The 9,876-nt window shown below is 31.3% G+C and overlaps 1 protein-coding gene across 1 annotated transcript; it reads right to left on the bottom strand.

Annotated features, from left to right (window-relative positions):
* Positions 1-8,059: 8,059 nt before the first annotated feature.
* On the bottom strand, positions 8,060-9,327 carry LOC106471126 (techylectin-5B-like; the record flags this gene model as incomplete). Its single annotated transcript, XM_013931713.2, has 3 exons — positions 8,060-8,534; positions 8,926-9,090; positions 9,222-9,327. Coding segments are annotated over 3 exons (534 nt in total), but the record flags the coding sequence as incomplete, so codon positions are not given.
* Between the last annotated feature and the right edge of the window lie 549 nt (positions 9,328-9,876).

The raw sequence follows: 9,876 nt of genomic DNA, 5'->3' as shown, positions 1-9,876 counted from the left end.
AACTGACCTCAAATCCGCGGGCCGTAGTTTGGTGACCCCTGGCCTAACGTAATGCAACGTTACAGTAATTCAGAAAAGAATTGTAATAACAAATAATGTAAGGTGGTATTTTGGGTCTACAGAAGAACAAGACTCTGAACAACTAGATTTGTAGAAGAAAGGTAAAATAATACTGTTTGATACTTAGTGAAGAAGGGTAACACAGCATTGATTATTGTACCATAAAAAACTTCTAATGTAATATTAATTACAATTGTTTGAAGAAGAAAGGTTATTAATATTAATTGCCAGTCTTTAAAGAACAATTCTAGCTTCAAACTAATTACCGCTCTTTGAAAATTAACGGATGAACATTGTTAGCAATAAAAAGTCTAACACATTAGAAATAAAATGAGAAATGAATCAAAGATACAAAGAGAAAAGTTTCAGCAAGATAATTTGAAATATTAAAGGGATATTTATGTTTAATATATTTTATTTCAACTATTAATGGTACATTAATATTTTAAATATCCATATTTAATGAGAACAACAAACAATTTGAGACACTAGAAACAATATGGGAAACGAAATAAAGATATAAATTGATCCAGGAATGTTGAAGTACAGTTTATGATAACTTTCTTCACTGAAATCTTTGTTTTAACCGTTAATTGTATACTTAATTATATTTGTAAAAGAATGGTAACATGATAATGTTTGACGTCCAATGAAGAAGGGTAGCACAGTTCTAATATATATATCTGTAGAAGAATGGTAACATGATACTGTATGACATCCAATGAAGAAGAGTGACATAGTTTTTATTATTATATCTATAGAAGAATGGTAACATAATACTGTATGACATCCAATGAAGAAGGGTAGCACAGTTCTAATAGATATATTTGTAGAAGAATGGTAACATGATACTGTTTGACACCCAATGAAGACGGGTGACATAGTTTTTATTATTATATCTGTAGAAGAATGGTAACATGATACTGTTTGACACCCAATGAAGACGGGTGACATAGTTTTTATTATTATATCTATAGAAGAATGGTAACATGATACTGTATGACATTCAATGAAGAAGAGTGACATAGTTTTTATTATTATATCTATAGAAGAATGGTAACATGATACTGTATGACATCCAATGAAGAAGAGTGACATAGATTTTATTATTGTTACCATTCTTCTATAGATATATGATACTGTATGACATCCAATGAAGAAGACTTATTAAGCTTTTCCATTAAACATACCAATCTTTTTACCACAAGTTTTTTGGGCTTTTCCAAAATATGTATCTCTTCTTTTAGGATTTTCCTTTTTAGGGCTTTTTTAAGTAATATATCAAGTAACCATCCCGATATTCTCAAGTGTTTAGGGTGCTTGACTCGTAATCTAAGGGTCGTGGGTTCGAATCCCCAGATAACCCTTGTGTAACTTTTTGCGAAATTCATAATTAAACCAATACTAAAGACCTTCTCGATTTTTGCCTATATGCAGGATGCCCATAAATTCTCTGACTCATTTTAAAAATTAATAATTTCAAAAATATTATAGATAGAACACTGTTTTTTGTATTCCCTCCTTTCTGTTACTCCACCACACTGGTGTCTTGACGTCCTGGAGTTCCTGAATAACACATTCTCAGACAAATTGGGTGGTGATGATTAGCTGCCTTCCCTCTAGTCTTACACTGCTAAATTAGGGACGGCTAGCGCAGATAGCCCTCGTGTAGCTTTGCGCGAAATTCAAAACAAACAAACAAACTTATTTTCAGAAGTTTAGTAAAACCGAATATAGACGGTATTTCCAATACAACTGAAGTCTTGAATATTGCGAGTTTTGGTGAAAGCAATACCATTTCGAAAAGCGTACATCAAGTGCATCTTTCTATTCCAATAATATTTAAATAAGTTTTTTCAAAAATACAAAGGTTGTAGCCTTGGTTGTTTAGACGAAAAAACGATTTATTAAAACACACCCAAAAGTGAGTATTTTATTACAAAATATAATCTTGCAATCTTTCTACTTCTTAGAAAAAAACTCGAGAATGAAGCATTACACTTTAATGACAAATATGATATCGCTTTGAAAGTTAATAAAAAACAAATGTCTCTCATTTAGGATAAAAATAAATATAAAGATGGACTTACTTTAGAAAGTATCCGTAAGAACCTTCTACATTAAGATTTTTGAATCAAATTTCATCGTTTTCTAGTTTTCATATTAACTTTATTATCTTAAAGTTTAATAAAAATTAAAGAAAGTCATAATATCCAATACAAATTAATACAATGCGACTTTGAAGACACTAAAACTTATTATTAGCTCTTAGGAAAAAGATAATCGATGCTTAGCTGTAGTATTTGCTAATAAAAGTGGAAAAACATTTAAACGATATGTTACGACAGCGGAAGTAACGTGACGCTGCTGGCACGTTGGCATGCGTGATGAGTTTCTCGATCGATCGGGGAAGTCCGAGTGTGTTCGAGATTTCCTCTTCGTTAGTATATAAGCCTGGCAGAAAAAGCCAGGATAGATAAATGAAGAGACAGCAGTAGTTACATTGAGTTCCGTATAATTTATGATTATAGCGTGTATTATAAAGTTAAGTTGAAAATGACGAGAAACGTACTGATTGTGGAACTACTATGTTTGTATCGAGGAAGAATAAACTGGTTTAATCAAGAAAGGACTTGTATCACTGAAGATCCTCGGTAAGAATTTCTACCGGAAACAAACAAGCAAGCAGATACGTAACAGATAGAAATATCACGTTAGACGCTAGTTAGCTCTATAAATCACTGAAAACGTTACTGATGGATAGAAAACTTGAGGGCGATACGGAAAATGCATGTAACGATACGTAGCTCTCATGTTTTGAATATATACGTATTGATTTCTTTAAGCTTATACAAAACCATTGGTGAAGTAACAATGAATATTGTAATAACATGTTATGTTATAAATAAATTGTATGAAAGTTAGGATTTTTGTTATTTATCATAGCATCCACCCCCACAATATTTTTAAGTTCATAATCCGGACAAAGGACAGGTACCTCAGCTTGTATGTTGATGAAAGAAGAACTCGATCTAAGAAAAGTTATTATTTCTTTGTTGTAAATCATCTGTAGAAACATAGAAATTTGAATGAAAATAAAATTATTTAGTTAAAGATTATATATTTAAAATTTCTTGTAGAAAGAACAAGAGAAAACTTATGTTTGTTAATTACTTATACAAAGTGTATAGGCAACGTTATTACGTATATATACTGACCATTAACTTTAAAATGTTTAATTTATATTCAACCCAAGTTTGCACAAAGGACCATCTACGTTTTGACCACAACATGTATTGAATCCCCATCCTTGGTGTCATAAACCCTGAAACTTACCTTTGAGATTCTGGAGATATAAATACAAAACATAAACAATAATAATAACCTATAAAGTGTGAGTTTCTCTTGGGTAAATTGTTAGATATGTCAAGACAGGTTGAAGTTGAAACGATTTCATACTCTTTAATCCTACATTTATATCTATACGGCTTTAAAAACGGTTTAAATATAGAGGTGTACTGGTGTGATACAGTAATACTAGTGGATGTACCAGTGTGGTACAGTAATACTAGTGGATGTACCAGTGTGGTACAGTAATACTAGTGGATGTACCAGTGTGGTACAGTAATACCAGTAGATGTACCAGTGTGGTACAGTAATATTAGCAGATGTACCAGTGTGGTACAGTAATACCAGTAGATATCCCAGTGTGGTACAGTAATACTAGTGGATGTACCAGTGTGGTACAGTAATACTAGTGGATGTACCAGAGTGGTACAGTAATACCAGTAGATGTACCAGTGTGGTACAGTAATACCAGTAAATGTACCAGTGTGGTACAGTAATACTAGTAGATGCACCAGTGTGGTACAGTAATACTAATTGTATAGGTAATGTTAAGAGAGACATGGATGATAATATATACAGGGTGTCCATAAATTGTCTGACTCCATATTAAAAATTAATAACAGATAGAATACTTCGGTTTTATTTATCTTGTCTAACAGCTCGTAAAGTTTTTTTTTGTTGCCTTAGTATACTTCTACATGTGTTGCCTTATTACATAAATTATTCTTTTGTGAAGATCCACGATGTCTCACACAGGTTTATGTCAGGGGAACGTGAGCGCCATCGTGTTTGTCCATCCTTACCAATTCTTCGCCAACTCTTGGGCTACTCTTTTACCAACGAATAGTGGGATTGACCGTCACATTATAACGCCCTCACGGCTGAAAGGGCGAGCATGTTTGGTGGAATGGGGATTCGAACCCGCGACCCTCAGATTGCGAGTCGAGCGCCCTAACCACCTGGCCATGCCGGGCCCTGAAGATAAGAATCTTAATATAAAAACTTCTAAACAACGAATCGTGAGTCAAAACTGTTAAATATAGATGGTTATTAAAGCAACTCTCCAAAGTTAGTCCACCCTTCAGAAATTCAGATATTAAGATTCTTATCTTCAGAAGCGTAGTAAAACCGAAGAAAGACGGAATTTCCAATACAAGTCAAGGCTTGAATATTGCGGGTTTAGCTGAAAGAAGTACTATTTCGAAAAGCTTACATGAAGTGCATATTTCCAGTCTAATAATATGTAAATAATTTTTTTCGCCAAATTTTAAAAAAATACAAAGGCCATAGCCTTGATAGTTTTGACGAAAAAAACGATTTTACTGAAAACCCCCGAAAAGTGAGTATTTCAAAGTAAAATTAATTGTACAATCTTCGTTTCTTTTATTTCTTTGGAAAACTCAAGAATGAAACAATGAGACTTGAAAGACAAATATTATTACGCTTGGAAAGGTAAAAATAATTGAAATTCCTCTATTCAGAATAAAAACAAAGAGGACTTCTTGTGAGAAGTATTGTAAAATCGAAGATAGTCGGAATTTCCAATACAAATCAAGGCTTAAATATTCCGAGTTTACATGAAAGGGGATCCATTTTGAAAAGCGTACACCAAGTACATGTTTTAACTCCAATAATATGAAAAAAAATTAACCAAATTTCTCCAAAAATGTCAAGGCTACAACCTTGTTAGTTTTGATGAAAAACAATTTTTTCTGAAAAGCCCCAAAAAGTTAATATTTGTGAGAAATATTAATTGTATTTCATTATTACCTAATCTAGCGTATTCAATAGTGTATAACTGAACTTTAGTCTTTACAAAGTAACCTGTCTTGACTGTGTTTTAGTGGACTAGTATTTTGTAAAATACAGTTAGATTTCAACTATTATACATTATATATGTATAAACATCATTTCTATTAACAAATAAGCTTTTAAACTTATTTTTTATTAAAACATAGAGCAGTAAATAAAGAAGTAAAGCAAACAATTATCTCTTCTAGTTACGACCTTTGTTCTCGTTTACCGCTTGTCGCAACTTGCTAAGCCTTATGAAATTTCCCACGTGGAGGATGTAGAAAGAATTTTTTTATTTTTATAGTTTTTATATATACATTATAAATAACCAAAAAATCATAAATTACTATATCGATAATATAGAATTCCACTATAATGTATCAAGTGAGTAACTAAGCTGTATTGGATCTAAAAAAATATGAAATTTCGAAATCACTAAAGACCTACCTCATCGTTTCAAATCTTGTGTGAAAAGAAAAAAAAATAGCACAATAACACGTCAAAATGGCAGAGAAAAACCACTAGGGGAACATTCTGAGCTTTAGATTGGTTATTCATGTGATATATAGAACTAAGTGTATATATAGTTCACCGTTGCTAAAAATAGAAAGAGGTGGGCTGCAGGGCCACTGTTTGATTCAGTACAGGAGAGATATCTTAGCAAATAGCAAAGATAAGATGGTCTTATTTTATATTGTAGCTTGTCAATATTGGTAGTTCGAGTTCCCAATTCGTAACTGTATATTTTGACATCACAAACATCTAATTGAACCAGTGCTGCATTCTACATACCATGTAACAAACACAAAAATCGATGATTAGGTGTGTTGTTGTTTTTAATATTTACTTTTAAGTTAAGAAATTAACTAAAGCATAATAGTAAAAGTTGAATTATAATCTACAATATGATACCAAATTTATTATTTAGATTCCTAACATAGTAGTTCAATAAAATTTTGAATGCAAGTCAACAAATGCGATGACATGGCCTTTGACACGTGACCCGTTGTTGGGATGGAAAAAAGATCCGAGCTAAGGGTATAGAGCATTTGGGATGGGAGATCTTTTCCCATCCCTACTTTACTGGTATTTTTATACGGCATTAAAAATAGCTTAAGTATACCAGCAAATGCACCAGTGTTATACAGTAATACCAGTAGATGTACCGTGATATACAGTAATACCAATAGATGTACCAGTGTTACCTTAGAGAAACTCGCATTTTGTAGGTTATTGTTATTGTTTTTATAGCTATCGCTTCAGTGGCTCAGAGGTAAGCTTGAGGGTTTATAATGCCAAGCTTGAGGGTTCGATACATGTTGTGAGAAAAACGTAGATGGCCCATTTTGTTGTTTTGGGCTTAATTATAAAATATACATTTTAAAGTTAAACGTTCTGTATATATACGTAAGAGTGATGCCTATAAATTTTGTATAAAGAATTAACAAACAGAAGTTACCTACTGTATTAGTCCTAGCATGGCCACGTGGTTAGGGCGCTCAACTTACAATCTGCGGGTTCGAATCCTTGTCCCAAGAAACATGCTCGCCCTTTCTGCCGTGTGAGCATTATAATGTGATGGTTACTTCCACCATTCATTGGTTAACGAGTAGCCCAAGAGTTGGTGGTGGGGGATAATAACTAACTGCCTTCCCTTTAGTCTATCATTACTAAATTAGGGACGGCTAGCACAGATAGCCATCGTGTAGCTTTACAAGAAATTCAAAACAAACTAAACCAAATCTACTTTACTTTCTACAACAAGTAATAAATAATATACAATATTTAACGAAGTTATTTCACTTTCATTCCAATTTCTATCTTTCTACAGATAATGTACAATAAACAAATCATAACTTTTCTTAGGCCGAATTCATCTCTTATTAAGATATTAAGACAGTGTATAAGATGAATGTCTCTGGATTTTTCATATCTTGTTTCTCGAGTAAGAAGACATAAGAAGAAGAGTAAGAAGTCCGAAAATTTGCCCTATTTAAAAAAAAAGGCAAGAGCAGCTCATTAAAAGTTCAAGCTATAAATACATTTCTTACATAAATAAAATTTACCAGCTAAATATTCAATATGTGGGAAACATCATTTATAAAATAATACACGATTGTAAACGTAGTAACAACAAAATTACTCACATTGATTTTAAACGCTTTGAATCGTTGTATTGATAAATTTTACTATGATTTATACCCAAATTTAAAGAATATATATTTAAATGTAATTATCGTAACTATTCAGATTTTTGTTTGGGATATTAACACCATCATTCCCCAATAATCCACTGATAGGTTTGGAAAAATGTAGCTGGTCAACACTACCTACCGACAATTCTTGGACTAATCTAATAGTTGAATATTGGTAATTGACCTTTACACTTATAACACAAGCACGTTCAGATATTTGTATATTATCAAATTTTATGGACAAACTATTTAACTTTAATACAAACATCTTAGCTTCTTCACAACATGTTAGTTCAAAAAACCATATACGTTCACCAAAATTCATTTATTTGTTTTTGGTTAAGTGTTCGCTCAAATATACTTATACACAAAAGATAAAACATCTTAAGAGTATCTATTTATCTATTTTGTCTGTATAATCATATACGTATAGTATAAGATACAATTCTCGACGGACTTACAACGCTAGAAACTGGATTTCGACACCCATGGTGGGCAGAGTACAAATAGCCCATTGTGTAGTTTTGTGCTTAAACTTCAAACAAACAAACAAGATCCATTTTATTTATTCTTTATTTACCAAAAGTAAAATCTTATTTCCACCTCGCATGTCTTTAATGAACACCATATATAATCTAATCATTTGTACTTAGAAACTTTATCTAAATCTAATACGTATATTTCATTTAATTTTTTACTAAAATAGTTAGGTTAAACTAATAGTGATAAACATTTCTTTATATTTCTTAAAGTTTGTTGACATTTAAGTTCAAATAAACATATTACAAATTAAGAATATCAATCTTGGTCTTTTTCTCTTTGTTTATCAATTAAATAACAATTTTTAATGAAATATTTACATCTTAGTTATTCTTTATTCACCAATAATAAAATCCACAGGTCTTATTTTCATCTCGCTTGTCTTTAGTGTGTTGTGTTTGTTTTTCCAGTGATACCAGGTAATACCAGAAGTGTCTACCTTATCTACTGTGTAATAAAAGCCGTTTAAGTTTGTGGTGTGACATTTATTATACCACCATCCGCCTTTGCAGACTTGAGCACAACTGCCGCTGTGTTTGTCGTTGTCTTTATCCTTGGTGCTGAACATCATGTTGTTGTGACCAATAAGGGAATTTCCTAAAATAATATCGAAGTATTTTCTTTTAATTAATAAACAAAACATAAAGAACTAATTTAGAGTATTATTTATTGGAGTAGAGTTTCTTTCTTCGATTGTTTTGTAACACTTTTAAATAAAATATTTTTCAAATATTTCTAATTAGTGTTAATTATTCTATTAGTTTTATTATTATACATATCACTATATCACGTGACGTAACGATGTAATAATTGACGAATCCGTTTTGAGACAATACATATGGAGATTTTAATTCAATTATATAAATGTCATTTCATGTACAAACGTTTCTTAAAACTACCGCACCTACTTATCTCTCTAAATATCAGTAATATATTTATATCAACAATAAAGGAAACTTGTTGATGGGAACAAATAGTTTAAACTCACCCGCATCACCCTTGTACGTCTTGAAACTCATTTTATAAAGTTCTATTTCACTTCGTACCAAGAACTCATCATGCTCTGCATATCTTCGACCTCCTTCAAAGTCTTCCAAATCAACACGGAGCACCATGTTGTTTTGATTGGTCAACGAGAAGATGATGTCATTTCCTGGGACAGAAGCAGTCCATAATAAATAAATTGTTTACAAGACAGTAAATAATTAATTATACCGAATAATCCTAAATAACATGAAATATAAAAGTATTGGACCATTGTTAAATAAATATATAAAGTTTTACCTAACCAAAACTCCTTGGTTAAGTTTCCAAAACCATTTTTGTATTCTTCCCACGATCTGTAAAAATTTTCAACTGGTTTTCCAAAATCTCCTCTTCTTTGGATCAACTAGAAATAAAAATAATAATAATAAATACATAATACGTTGGTTGAACTGTCACGAACAACAACAACATGAAAATTCAAAATAGATATTTCTGCATGATTTGTTTATTAACAACTGAAACATGTGGAAACTGTCTTGAGTGAAACGTTTTACAAATAAAATAAGAAACATTCACCCTATCTAAATATATGTGTGAAAGAAGATTGTAGAATAAAAGCAAATAAATAGTAATAAATAAAGCCTAGAACAAAAGTATGACCAAGTGAAAACACGTTTGGCAAATACTAAATTTAAACGTGATAATTGAAATGTTTTAATGAACAGAGTTAGTGAAGAAATATAATAAAAAAATTAAAAGTGTTATCATATTAGGAAAGTAAACATATTTATTTTACTTTTATATCAGGAGTTTCATATTTATTCTCGATTTATTCGAAATAACTGAGTCTTTTTTATATTAAAATATTCATTAATTTGAAATACATTTTCATAAAAGAGGCCCTGAATAATACTTGATTAAAGCCTCGATTTGAGACAAAGTTTAGTTCACC

The sequence above is a fragment of the Limulus polyphemus genome, unplaced genomic scaffold (genome assembly GCF_000517525.1).
Source record: "Limulus polyphemus unplaced genomic scaffold, Limulus_polyphemus-2.1.2 Scaffold4423, whole genome shotgun sequence".
NCBI classification, from domain to species: Eukaryota; Metazoa; Arthropoda; class Merostomata; order Xiphosura; family Limulidae; genus Limulus; species Limulus polyphemus.
Note: the sequence above shows the minus strand (reverse complement) of the source record. Positions and strands in the feature narration are given on the sequence as shown.